At 37.9% G+C, this 14,797-nt stretch overlaps 1 protein-coding gene across 5 annotated transcripts in view; it reads right to left on the reverse strand.

Moving 5' to 3' along the window:
* Positions 1 to 14,797, reverse strand: part of LOC126266619 (L-lactate dehydrogenase) — a 291,594-nt gene that overhangs the window by 25,015 nt on the left and 251,782 nt on the right. For 3 of the 5 annotated variants that reach the window (XM_049970968.1, XM_049970966.1, XM_049970970.1), the window contains exons 7-8: positions 13,521 to 13,644; positions 9,721 to 9,881 (exon numbers count right to left, since the gene is read on the reverse strand). In XM_049970968.1, the coding sequence (XP_049826925.1) occupies positions 9,721 to 9,881; positions 13,521 to 13,644 (285 nt within the window). Of the gene's footprint in view, positions 1 to 8,744; positions 9,882 to 13,520; positions 13,645 to 14,797 lie in introns of those variants that run through there. The other 2 variants (XM_049970967.1, XM_049970969.1) reach the window with 1 other exon arrangement.

Consider the following 14,797-nt stretch of genomic DNA (forward strand, 5'->3'; position numbering starts at 1 on the left):
TAGCAGATCTGCTGTATTTTCTAAGTGTTCCCCTTCTCACAATATTTTCTACTTGTTATTTTCACTTTGTTTGTAACTGCAATTCGTAGGTGTTTAGTTGAATTTATGGCCTTTAAATTTGATTGATGTGTTGTGTAACTGAAGTCCAATAGATTCCTTTTAATACTCATGGGGATGACTTCACACTTTTCATTATTTAGCGTAAATTGCCAATATTTGCAACATGCAGGTATTTTATCTAAATCATTTTGCTATTGTTTTTGATCTGCTGATGGTTTTATTAGATGATAAATGACAGTGTCATCTGCAAACAAGCTAGGATGGCTGCTCAGATTGTTGCCTAAATCATTTTATAGATAAGGAACAATGGGGGGCCTATAACACTACCTTGGCAGGAAACAGAAATCACTTCTGTTTAACTCTATGACTTTCCATAAGTTACTATGAATTGTGGCCTCTGACAGGTGATGACAGGGATGAATCTAGTCACATATCTGAGATGATATCCCATAAGCACGCAATCTGATTGCAAGCCACTTGTGAAGTATGGTGTCAAAAGCCTTCTGGAAATATAAAAGTATAGGATCAATTTGAAATATTTTGTCAATAATGTTCAACACTTCATGTGAGCAAAGAGTTAGTTGTTTTTCACAAGAATGATGTTTTCTACATCCATGTTAACTCTGTGTCGACAGACCATTCTGTTTGAGTTAATTCATGTTGTCCAAATACAATATATGTTCCATAAGACTGCTGCATGTTAGTGTTAATAATAGGGGCCTGCAGTTTAGTACATTACTCTTATTGCCGTCCTTGAATATTGATGTGATCTTGCAACTTTCCAGTCTTTGGATACAGATTTTTCATTGAGAGAATGGTTGTATATGATTGTTAAGTATGGTACTATTGCATCAGCATACTTTTAAAGGGGTCTTATTGGTCTTCAGTCTGGATTGGAAGACTGTTTTTATTAAGTGATGCAAGTTATTTCATTACTCCAATATCTACTTCCAAGTTATTTGCATTGGCAGTTGTTCTTGATTTGAAGTCTGGAGTATTTACTACACTTTATTTGGTGAAGAAATTTTGGAAGGTTATGTTCAGTGATTCTGTTTTAACAGCACTGCCGTTGACAGTTATTTCCATTGCTATTTCTCAGAGAAGTAATTGATTGTGTCTTGCCACTAACATACTTGACATACAACCAGAATCTCATTGCATTTTCTGCCAGGTTTCAATCATCTTGCATTGAAGTCTGCATTAAATTTAGAGCTTCTGTAAAATATCACCAATCTTCAGGGTTTTGCATTTGTTTAAATTTGGCATGCTTTTTTCGTTGTTTCTGCAACAGTGTTCTGATCTGTTGTGTGTATCATGGGGGATCAGCTCCAGCATTTGTTAATTTATTTGGTGCAAATGTTTATTAAAAATCATGGGTTATTAATTTCTGCTTTTATTGTACATGCTTCCATATGCTGCTCTATGCAAAATTTATAAATGCCTATGTTCTTACATTTATGACAATTCCTGATGAATGTGGCAACTCTTCCTTTCTCCATTTTTGTTCTATAGAAGTGGGATGCTAACCTAAATCCTGTAACACTTATTACATCTACATCAGTGGCCACATGATGTTCAGGGAGGTAGATTATGTCAGCTGGGTTTAATGAATTCATCAATGCAGATAATTCAATCATTAATTTTGCTTTTTGGTCCTTGGATATTTTGATGCACTAAAGACCACTGACATTCCCAAATGAGTGAGCTAAAACTGTAGTAAAATAAGATTTCTGCCAATTGCTGAAAAGTTTTAACCAACAGCTGTTTGTGCTGATGCAATATGCCCAAATCACGTTTCTTTCTCAGCCTCAAGGTTTGGTTTGATCATAACCTCTCTTGCAATTAGCTTCTTTCTTTCTTCCCTACCCTACTACAAAAGGTGCTTTTCTGAACCCTGTAGCCACTGGTATTTCATGACTCAGGATAGTGCCACCCTCCTTAAATTTTCTATTATTATCTCAGTCAGTTTTTCCTCCCCTTTCCTGCTGTGATGAAGGCCTGGTCTAGCATAATCCCACTTACAGAGAGAAACTACAGGAATCACTCCAATATGTGATCCTGCACTCGTCACAAGCAGCCATTTCAAGTCCAGATTAACTCTCCTAACTGAAGAACTTGAATAAGGTTGGTCATGACACCTGAGAGCATCACTACAGGCAATGAAACATGGGTTCATCTCTCCCAACTGGAAACAAGACAGCGATCCATTGAGTGGTGCCACACCACTTCTCCTCTGAATAAAAAGATCAAAGCCACACTCTCAGCTGGTGAAGTCATGGCAACAGTTTTCTGGGACTCTGAAAGGGTTATTCTGGTTGATACACTGAGTCATGGTGCAACCATCAATTCCATGGTCACCACAAAAATGCAAACAAACTTACCCCTCTCTATGATAAGACAAGAGAAGGCCCACCCCAGTCTGTCCACATGACAGGAGCTCACAAAACTTAATTGGATTGTTCTTCCTCTTCCAACCTACTGCCCGTATCATGCACCTTCCAACTTACATCTGTTTGGCCCAATGGCCCATGCACTCCACAGGCAGCAGTATGTGGATTTTGGAGAGGTTATTGATGCAGCAAGGCATTGACTCCAACGCAGACTAGTAGAGTGGTACCATATGGGCACACAGGGCCTCTGAAAGGTGGCGTAGGGCCACTGCTTTTAACAGAGATAGCCAAAAGCGTGGGGAATAGTTCAGTGTATTGGAATCCTGAATAAAATCAACCTGCTTTCAGAAAAAATGTTTTGCATTATTACTGAACATCTCTCATTCTCTTTATCACATTTCTTCCCCCAGTATTTTGGAAAAAGAAGTCAGTAAGGAAAATTGGATGAATGATAATTATTTAAGTCTTTCTTGTCATCTTTCCTATGAAGACGTTTAATGGCATATTTTAATCTATTCAGAAAAATTCTTTGTGCCAGCGATACATTACATAAATCACTCACAACCCTGCACATTAAGTTTGAAGAACTCTTTAGAATTCCATCGGCAGCATTTGAGGTATTGTTTCTTAGAATTTTTAGATTTCTATTAATTCCAGTGAAGGAAGTTGGTGCTACTTATAGCTGTTTAAAGTTGTGTGAAATGACATTTTCAATAAGTTGGTGCTACTTATAGCTGCTTAAAGTTGTGTGGAATGGCATTTTCAATATATTTTCTTGCTTCTTCAGCCAAACCACTTAACCCTGTTTCTCCCGCTACTTTTAGAAAGTCATTGTTAAAAGTACTAGTAATTTGTGAATTATGAATCACAACAGCATCATTTAGTTTAACCATTATTGCATCTTGTGCAGTGACTGGCTGTCCTGTCCCCCTTTAGTTTCAGCACAGGCCCACTGCACTACATTACACTGTTGGTGTGGGTACATCATAGTCTGATAGTGTCTCGATAACAACTGGGGAACAGAACCCTTTGAGAGAAAGTGAAAACTCACCACATATGTCAATCTACGGGAAGCATGAAATCTGAAACCTCATAGAGACAACAACTCTGTCAGCATATCTGCCCATACTACATGTTTGTGCACCCTCCGTGACAGGTTTCTGCACTGTTCTGCTGCACTACCCATGCTAGCTCATGTGCCTCCATCGTGATATCTGCTGGCAGGGATATGACATCCCTCACCCCTGGAAAGGCCATATAGGTCTGAAAATAGCCAGGCTTGGGCCGAAGTCTCCAGTGCAGAACTGGAGAGGCTACCGGAGGACCCACAAGCATACTGACCACCGAAACAGCAGCTCTGGGAGGAAATAGAGGCGGTCCATATCATGTGACTCGGGCACCACAAATCCTGGAGATCCCACAGCTGGTGCCCATGCAAACGTTCTGCCAGACTGCATCTGTTGACTGGAGTCACCCAGTATGTAGCTAGAAAACCTGACAACGTGTTGTTGCAGGAATGCAGGAAGAGAAGGACACTGACTCCTTTATTTGATTCTTGAACATATGTATGAACCTCTCCACCTCCGAGTTAGAAGTCAGGCGAAATGGGAAAGTAGTCCGATGCTGAAAACCATTGTGAATGCAGACTATAGTAACATGCAACTGCCTACTGTTATCAGACACAAGGGTCCTGGAGGACCCTCAGTGTCAAAAACAATGGATCAACAGTGGCTGTTAATGACATGGAGGACAGCTTGGCTACAAATGAAGATTTGGAACAATGTATTGATCACTAACACATGCTGCCAAGGAACAGACCCATGAAATCTATGTACATGCTGTCCCAAGAGTGCTCTGGAAGTAGCAATGGAGAAACCCTGCAGGTGGTGCAGCCTGGTTCTGTGCACAGGCCTTGAAAGCCCATACCAACATTTGATGTCACAATTGACTAACGGCCAGTAGATGTGACGTAGCACCAAGTTATACTCTAGTGCAATGCATGCAGCAACTGAAGTGTGGGAGGGGGCAATGCTAGGGGGCAACCACTCAGCAGCATTGCTCCTCCACGACAAGCCTAAGTACCAACAGAACAAGGTTGAGTCAATTTCATAGGAGGTGGAAAAGAAACCTTACATGATACTGAAAGAGGTGCACTCTGAACTGCTGAAATAATTTTCCAGAAAAGTGTGTCAGCAGCTGTGGCAGTCATGACTGCTCATGCTGGCAATGGAAAATTCAACAAGGTTTGTTGCAAGCCATCATCCAAAGCAGAAGCGAGAGTCTGCTGCCAATCGAACTCCAACTTGGGCCACTGGTAGCTGCAATAGCCCATCAGCATTGGCATGCTGGATGGTGGAATGGTAATGAAGGTCATAGCCATAGCTACTGAGGAAGAGAGCCTACCCCTGAAATCTTTGAGCAGTCCTATTGGGAGCTTGGAACAAGGTACAAATAAGGAAACCAGCATCTTGTGACCAGCTATTTGGAGGAATTTCACCTACACCTGAAAATGTGAAACTTTTTAACCATGAAATTAATAGCTTGCTCCTCCTTTTTCAATCACACAGCAGCAGACTGTTCTGTACCATCCAGGTTCTGGTAGGACAGAACTCCATCAATGCTATCTGGGAACAGGACAGAGTGAAAGGTTTACCCAGCATAAAAGAAGGCAGACAGAGAACGGAGCACAAAAACTGCTCAAGAGACTTAAAAGCCCATTGGCAAACAAATGTAACACCCTTCTGGTGAAGTCAGTTAAGAGGATGTCAGATGTATGTGGCCCAAGGATTAAGAATAATATGAAATACCACCTAAAAAAGCCTGGAGCTCCTACAGGTTCTTAGATGCTGGCAGTTTGATGACAGCTTTGATGTAGTCATTTGTCAGGATGAGTCAATCTTTGCTAAGCCCCTGTCCCAAAAATGCACCTTTGGGCAGAAGAAACTTGACTTCTCCAGCCTGCAGTGAAGGCAACTCTCCAGAAGGCATTGGAAAACCAGCTCAACATTTTGTAAATGTTCCTCTCTTGTAGGGCCTGTTACACAGAGGTCTTCAAGGTAGTTGATGCAACAGAGAATTTCAGAACCAACTGCACCAAATTCTGTTGATGAATTCCCAGTGCTGACAAGATTCCAAAAGGTGAATGATAAAACTGGTAAAACTTAAGTGAGTGTAAAGAACGAAGATAGTCCAAGAGACTTTATCCAACAGTAACTGCTGGTGGGCATTTTGCAGGTTTGTGTGTGATTAATACTGGTTCCCTGATGACTTCACCAACAACTCTGCCATCCACAGAATAGGATATGAATCCATGACACATTTTGTATTGGCTGTCTGTTTAAAAATAGGTTTCAAGATGTATGGCACTGTTGGGTGTTTGAACCACCACCAAAGGAGTGGCCCACTGACTTGATTGAATAGGTAAGAGAAATGACCCTTGATTATGCCAGTGCTGCAATTAGGCCTTTACCTTGTTGTGCATGATAAAGGGAATAGCATGAGGGGGGATGGTGCAGATGATCATATTTAGGAAGTGCCAATGGCTTAAGGGAAACATGTGCTCGGAAATACTCTGCCTGGCTCAATATACTCTGAAACAGTGGGCTGTATGACTGCAGCAAGGAGTCCAAACTGTTGAAAGGAACAGAGATACTAAATTCACTTCATTAACCACCATGAAGCCAAGACACAGGAAAGGCATCTTGCTAAAAGATATTCTGTGTCAACAGCGAATTTATCGCTAACAATGAGAATTGCCACTTGTCTTTCTGATAACGTGCATGGAGGAGAATTGGCCCCACAAAGGAATGCACTGTTTACTGTAAGACACAGCATGACGTAGCAGCCGTTTCAACTCCAGGTACCATGCAGCCTGTATGTATCTAAATCAGTGACACTGACCTTCACTCTTGTGTCTTAGAAACCATTCATAAGAGGAATGTTCCTGTTGTATCTCCAAATATTGACTATTCCCCCAGGGACACCCTGCATAATCTACCTGAAACCTTCTGGTGTCTCATTTACATATACAGGCTTATTTTACATTTTATGTTATTAACAAGAATGAATAGTTTTAAAGAGTCATCACTTATATTGATGTGGCATCAACACCTCAGTGGCAGCATCTCTGCTTCACCTACCTTCAGTATGCTGTCTGGAAACAGCACACATCAAATGAGAGGTCAACCAAATATTTCCATCTACAAAAGAATAACAGTTAATTTACATACATCAAGCATTCTTTCTCAGACTTGAAAAATTAGGTAGTGACACATTTAAAACTCCACCATTCACCAATATCCAAACCAAAGACAAAATACAAAGTTACTCTTTGATAATACTTCATGATTTAGGAGTTAGAAGTGGGTCATATACTTGGATTTGGAGAGGTTTAGGGAAGAAATCGACCATGACTGCCTTTTCTCGAAACAAAACTGAGATGAACCTAGACTAGACAAGTATTCTTATCCAGTTCTTCCAGAATGTGATTCCAGTATTTTAACATTATGCCAAAGAATCATGCAGAATCTTTGAAGTAGTGATTAACAAGGATTTGTCTTTTACAATTGCTTATTCAGTGCTCCCTTGAATTGCAAAAGCTCTTGAAGTGAGTAAGGCTAACACTCAAATCCAGTTAATGCTCACTAATTTCCATAAATTTGTTCACAGTAGGCATCTGTATACATATCATAGAACATAATGTTTATAGAACTGACAAATATTAGAAACATTTCCAATATGCTGCTTTTGGTATGGAGAAAAGCAGCTACTTGTTACCAACTGAAATGTTTAAGACTCTCCAATCCCACTCACTGCAACTGAGACTGTAATACTAAACTAATATCCCTTGTGTACGATGTATTAAGTGCAAAAACATCTCTCAATACAGAGCATTGTGTAACGTGTTCTAGACCACTAACTGAATATAGGTAGATGGCTTTTTCAGTGCTTTATATGATGTGTGCACATTGAATGACAGACAATGGACCAACAAATATGTAAGCAAAATTAAGATGTCATATGACAAATACCCACCATTTTTAATCTTTTGATACATTCTAATTTGTTATGGAATGAGTGAAAGAAGAACACTGTTTGTTTGAAGTCTAAATGTTCTGGGCTCCAACCAGTTAACTGTAGGTACACTCAAGATAATGTCCAACAGTCAGCAAACCTAAATATTCATCATCCCATGCTAGAAGTGGTTATGTTTTATCTACTATTTTTGATTCATTTGTCAACTATGGTAGTAAACAATTAATTACACTGATAAAATTGATGACACTTTGCTATTCTAGAGGCAGTGACAGTTGCCACCACACAAAAAAGACTACTAACACAAATCCTACGGACATTAAAAATGTGTCACACACAGGGACTCAGACATCGAATCAGAGTATAAGTCCTGTTACCTGATCCACTGCAGACTAAGTAAATGGAAACATTAATTTAAGATTATCACTGGGGAGGGGGGGGGGGGGGCAGAGCTCTGGAGAGGGGAGGAAGGGGGGCAAACTGTGGAGAGGAGAGGACGGGGGGGGGGCAGGAGAGATAAATGGCAACCTTTATCAGAGATGTCTAATACAGCTCCTGGTGTAACACAAAATTTTAATGTCAAATATTCATTTTGTTAATTAACAAACATAACCTTCTAACCAGCACAAATAAACAGCTAACCAGCACAAATAAACCGCTAACCAGCACAAATAAACCGCTAACCAGCACAAATAAACCGCTAACCAGCACAAACATACTACTAACCAGTAGGTATGTACAACTAACCAGCAGGTACGTACAACTAACCAGCAGAAAATACCACTTAACCAGCACAAATAAATTAGTAACTAGCACAAATCCCAGTACACATTTATGTATCTTGCATCTTCTGTGTATAAACATTAATTTCTTTCACAAAATATGAGTGTTTCACACTGTGTAAGATTTTGAAGAGAAATTACTCCAACATTTCCCTCAGATGAGAAGGAACAACCCCAACCATTTTCACTAGTGTGTTGAACTGCTGGCTGATGCTCATTTGGCCTAGGTATTAACCATGAGTGTAGTGAAGCACATAGACCTAGTAACTCAAATCCACACAAGCACCGAAATGTGTGTTCGGTGATGCAGTGCCCAGAAGTACGGTTTCAGTCAGTCTTTGTACTTCCAGTGATGTTGCTTTTTAATGACATTAACAGCAGATCTTCACTTCAAAATTCCATTCACATAAAATTAAATGTTAAAGAAATTGTTTTATTTGTAGTGAAGAACATCAGTCCAATAAATTATTGAAGACAATTACATTTGCTGGACAAGGTATTTTCCAGTATTCTTTATTTAATCTTAAATTATAATTCTCCATTTACTTACAGTGTGGGCAACATGCTCGGACATTATTTTTACAATAAATACTTTTTGTAACATTCTTTTTAATAAATACTGTAAACTTGAGACAACAGCAGACAAATTTGCCTCAATGTTCTCTCAGATATGGTTTAATTAAATGTCATGGTACAAAATTATGAAACATTATTTTACATGTTTAAAAAAGTACACAAAAAATTGTTGTTCTGATAGGATTTGTGTCTAGTTACATGAAAACTAAATGTGAGTGGCTAAGACAAAAGCCTAAGTGACAGCTTCACAGCAGAACAAAAATACAGCAAATTTCACAATACTGTGTTAGGAACTTATCTGCATGAGCAGATTTCCACTTGCACACACATTAGTAGCACATTATTAAAAACAAACTAAAGCACACAAACACACATACATGGCACAAATGGGCTATTCTTACATGTATTTACATAAATAAGAAATTCAACACTGTTTAATGGTTGAATGATGAAACAGGTGCACATGACAGTTACTATTCAACATGACAATTTCAATAGTCTCTGGATAAATCTATACATGACATACAATTAGAAAAATAATAATTTAGAAATTGAACAGTTTTTTCAAATGACATATGGCAAGGAAAGAAGCTTTAGTAATTTTTGTTCAGGTAGTTACCATCTTCTCAATATAAATTATGTAACTCAAACTGTAGACACTGACAGATCATGCAATAAATACTTTGGTATTTCATCATTACATCTCAGCAGTTATCAACTTTGCGATAAAAATTTATGAGAATTTTTATCAATCTGTTTATCTTTGATTTTCAGATCATTATCTTGACAGTCTGATGATAATACTTCAATCACTTCTAATATTGAATCAGCTTATATCCTGTTGCATAAATTTAAAAAAAGTATAACACAAAAATTACCATTTTAGACCATTTTGTACTTCAAACATTAAATCAGCAGATTTATTTAGCATGGCGGTTTCTTCTGCAGTGAGTGGCTGTTTCACTATGTGTGTAACTCCATTCTCACCCAACACGCATGGCAAAGAGAGAAACACATCCTTGGAAATACCATGATAACCCTGTAAAAGTTTTCTTATATTAATAAAAACTGTGTGAAAAAGAGCAGCATATCAACACAGTGAGTGTGTGTGTGTGTGTGTGTGTGTGTGTGTGTGTGTGTGTGTGTGTGTGTGTGAGAGAGAGAGAGAGAGAGAGAGAGAGAGAGAGAGAGAATTCTTTTTAAACAGTCAAAAATAACATCTGTTTTGAGGAAAATAACACTGAATTTGGCCATAAAATAAAACAACTTACCACTTTTTGATGTTCCTTATTATATATAACTACATTATCTCTAAAAAGTTGGAGGTTTATATTACATGACAGACTATTAATATATAAGGAGCAGTCAAATGAAAACTGAACAACTGCCACAATTGGACCATGCAATGGTCCCATTCAAAGCAATCACCACATATGTTAAGATATTTATCCCTTTGAGACATGAAGCCGCCGGTTCCTGTTTCGCAGGAGACAGCTGGCCACTGATATGTCCACAGCTGCACCAACACTTGCACTTCCTTGTCTGAGTGGAACCAACATTCCTGTGACTGTCTTCAGGTTGCAAGGGTGTGAAAACCACACAGTAAAAGATCTGGGCTCTAAGGAGGACATTTCAGTGTTTTTCAACCAAATCACTTAAATGTAGCCCTCATCCAATTGGCAGTGTGAGTGTGGGGGAGGATGTTATCATGCAACAGGATAATTCTGTCAGACAGCATTCCTGGGCGTTTTCACTTTTTTATATGTCATGGTTTCTGCTAAGTACCTTCATAGTGCTGTGTGTTGATTGTGGTTCCATGCTCTATGAACTAGGTATACTGTTGCTTGATATGCCTGTCCCCACACTGCCAACCAGGGAAAGGCTATGCTTTAGCGATGTGGTTGGGAAATACTGCACTGTCCATAAGCCCACATCTTTCACTGTGTGATTTTCACATCTTGGTGATCTGAACAAAGACGTATGGATGTTAGTTTCAGTCCACTGAGAAAGTACAAGAGTGGACGCAGTTGTGGATCCATCAGTGGCCAATCTGATTCAATGGAATGGAAATTAATCATCTCATCTCCCAGAGGGATAAATATCTTCACACTTGATTACTTTTGAATGGAACAATTCCGTGGACCTGTTGTGAATGTGTTCAGTTTTCGTTGAACTGCTTGTTATATATGAATGACCTAGCATATAATATTAATGTTGGACTTTCTGGAGATGATGATGATGATGATGATGATGATGATGATGATGATGATGATGATGATGATGATGACAATGACAATGATGATGGTATCTACAATTAGGGACATGAAAAAGTCTCTTTATGTTGTGGCGAAATTTGATATAATTTTTTGTCCAAACTGGTGTTAGTTTTGCCTGGTCCAGTGTTTTCTTGCCAAATTAACTGGTATCTTCTTGTAAAATTTGGTGTGTATTTTTTGCCATCTTTGGCATTTTTTTGCAAAATTCAGTCTTATTCTTTTGCCAAATCTGGTGTATTTTCCCGAGTTATGTATTTTTTAAAATTTTGGTACTGTTTTCTTTGTCATGTCGAAGTTGCATGGGACTGTTAGTTTAAGATTATACATAACCTCAGCTTTGAAGATATAAGAAGTCAAACTCCAGTTTTAACACTCAAAAAATGTCAGTTATGAGGATTAGTAACCTTGTGTCCTCATTTATAAGATTCTGTAAGTGGGCTGCTTCTGTGTTAGCAGCACTGTGTAGCACTTTGCATGGGATCTCTGACTGCGCTTTCTTTGTAAGAGACTCTGTGGCTGGTGGGACTCATTGTTGGAAGATTATCAGTAGTGTTGGGCAGTTGGAAGTTAGTTACCAGCAGTGATGGAAGTACTGTTGGGCAGTGGAGGTGAAGAGGCCTGAAGTGTTAGCATAGTCTAATGATCTAGACATATCTGACTCAGATCAAAAATTATTCATGATTATATATCTTTGTACTGTATGTCAATGATGATTTATATTTGTGTTTGAACTGGATGTCACATTATCAAGGTAAAAAATACATTATTTGGTTTGCAACAAAATCTTTCCTTTGCTAACCAAATGCCTGTTGGTAGTTAGTGGCTGTAGTAGTTAGTATCTTTTATTTAGCTGGCAGTAATGCTCATTGTATTGCAGTAGTTCGCATAATGAAGATCTTTGTGAGGCAAGTGCTTAATGAAATGTATAGGTTATTGTCAGGATTGCTTCTTATTTAGGGCCATTCTTTTGTATTAATTATTTGAAGTCAGGTTGTTAGTTTTTTGAGCAGTCAGATTGTGTTGTGTTAGAATATTGCGGGTCAGTGTTAACATGATAAGAAAAAGTGGAGAGGAAGTAGGCTCAGTACATTCAGTTTTACTCAGCTGTTTCAGAATCAAAAAACATAGAAGTTTCATCTTCTCAGTCATTCAGCAATCTAAGTACAGATTCAGTCATTTAAATAAAGAAGTTCAATTCTTATATGGCAAATTAACAAATTTTGTAATAGCTCATAAGACATCATCCATTTTACATTGTTTCACTAAGAAGTGCTAATTTTGCATCTTTTTTGTGAGATTTTCCTGTCCATATCTCTAATGAATTACTATCTGAAAAAAGGTTGTACAAAAATTCAGCAAAATCTTGATTAGATTTTGAAGTGGCGCAAAGACTGGTAGCTTACTTTAAATGATCAGAAATGTAAAATTTGGCACTTCGAAAATGCAATGCATGGCATCCTACGCATACAATATCAGTAAGTCACAATTGGAATCATTCAATTCATATTAATACCTGAGTGTAAGAAATTGTGAGTATATGTAGTGGGAATTGATAGGATGCTGGGTAAATGCCAGTTATAGAAACTGTTTACAGAACTCTTTTTCATCCAGTAACACTGGACAAATGTACAAGACTGATATCTGGGGATATTAAACATACGTGTTGAACAGCTGCTTAAATGGTCACAGGTTTGTTTCACTAATAGGATAGCATCACAGAAATGCTGAAAAATCTAAACCAGCAATGACTCCAAGTGGTCTGCTATCCTGTGAAAGTGTACTTACAAAGTTTGAAGAACAAGTCTTCAACGAAGAATCTAGGACTCTACTATAGCTCCCTACTTAGTGTCGCAGTAGGGGTCACAAAGACAAAGTTAGACTAATTACAGTGTGCAAAAGGCATTTAAACACTCATTTTTTCTAAGCACCATATGAAAATTAAACAAGAAGAAACTAAATACATGCCACAAGGTTTGCAGAGGACAGATGATGAAATTCTAGTAAGACACTTTTATGTATTTCTTGTACTTGAGTGTATCGTTTATACCAAACATTTCACAGATCGTAAAAAGAAAGTCATTGTTACACTTTATGTATTTGCAAGTGATACGAATACCCTCTGCATATGTGATGCATAGTCAACTTTATTTTGTTTGGTCCAGGAAACCAGTAGTTAGGGCAAAAAGAGGATACCCATGGGAAATGAGAAATGGATACGGTACCTATAAAAAAGAAGCACTGAACCAAATTACCCTAAAAAATTAGAACTGTAAAATAAATTAATAACATTTTAAAAGTGATGTGTTTTGTGTGCACAATTGTGAAAATACATTATAACATGAGAATATAATTTTAAAGCAAAAATGGTGGTATAAGCAGACAGTTAATCAGATTTTACTCACATTAACCAGTGTTGACACAGCATGAACAACATGAGCATTGCGCAAAATGCTTTGTGCTAAAGCTGCAACACTCAGCCCAATAGCCCAGGATGTATAACCCTTTAGTTTTATGACCTCATATGCACTGGAAAGGAGAAAAACTATTATTAATCACATGTAGCAGCCCTGGGCATTATTGCTATATATGATTAAGCAATTGCATTTAAAGAGAAAGAAACCAAAACCCTATCAACAGAATATAATAATTAGAAACAACTGTTTTAACATTAACAAGAATAGCATTGAATTTTTTTTAGAATTATAACTATCATAGTTAAGGACTGATAACACATGTCAATCGTTTGCAACTAAGAATCCACTCCATATACTCATACACATTCATGGAAAAAGCATGTAGGAATGGTCCAAATGGAATGGAAATCAGTAGATGTGATGTACACGTATAAATGAATGTTTAAAATTTCCAAAAATTTGTTGATTTATTCAAGAGAATAAAATTGATTAAGTCAATAACAAGTTGGTCCACCTCTGGTTCTTATGCAAATGGTTATTCGGTTTGGCATTGATTGATAAGAGTTGTTGGATATCCTCTTGAGGGTATTGTGCCAGATTCTGTCTAATTGGCACATTATATATTGGTTGGAGGGTCCTGTCCATAATGCTCTGAACATTGTTGATTTAAGAGAGATCTGGTGACCTTACTGGCCAAGGTAGGGTATGGCAAGCAATAATACAATCAATAGAAACTCTAGCCATGTACAGGCAGGAATTTTCTTGTCAAGGATGGCTTACCATGAAGGGCAACAAAATGGGGTGTAGAATATTACTGGTGTACTGCTGTGCTGTAAAAGTGGGGTGGTTAATAATAATGTAATTGAATCCTTCTTTTGACTACCAGATTGACGACCTGATGTAACCGAAAACTTTAGAGAAAGTCTGAGTTTACTTGTACTTATGTTCACATATCATATTGTAATCATTGGAGGAGGCTTTAATCACTCATCAATTAATTGGAAAAATTACAGTTTTATTAGTGGTGAACTTTAAAAAAAACATCCTGTGAAACACTACTAAATGTCTTCTCTGAAAACTACCTAAAACAGATTGTTCGGAACCCCACTCATGATGGAAATATTTTAGATGTAATGGCAACAAATAGACATGATGTCTTTGTGGGTGTCAACATTGAAATTGGTATCAGTGTCCATGAGATAGTTGTGGCTTCAGTAATAACCGAAATACAAAGGGCAACTAAAAGAAATACAAGATTTCTAATT

Source organism: Schistocerca gregaria, chromosome 4 (genome assembly GCF_023897955.1).
Source record: "Schistocerca gregaria isolate iqSchGreg1 chromosome 4, iqSchGreg1.2, whole genome shotgun sequence".
Classification (NCBI taxonomy): domain Eukaryota; kingdom Metazoa; phylum Arthropoda; class Insecta; order Orthoptera; family Acrididae; genus Schistocerca; species Schistocerca gregaria.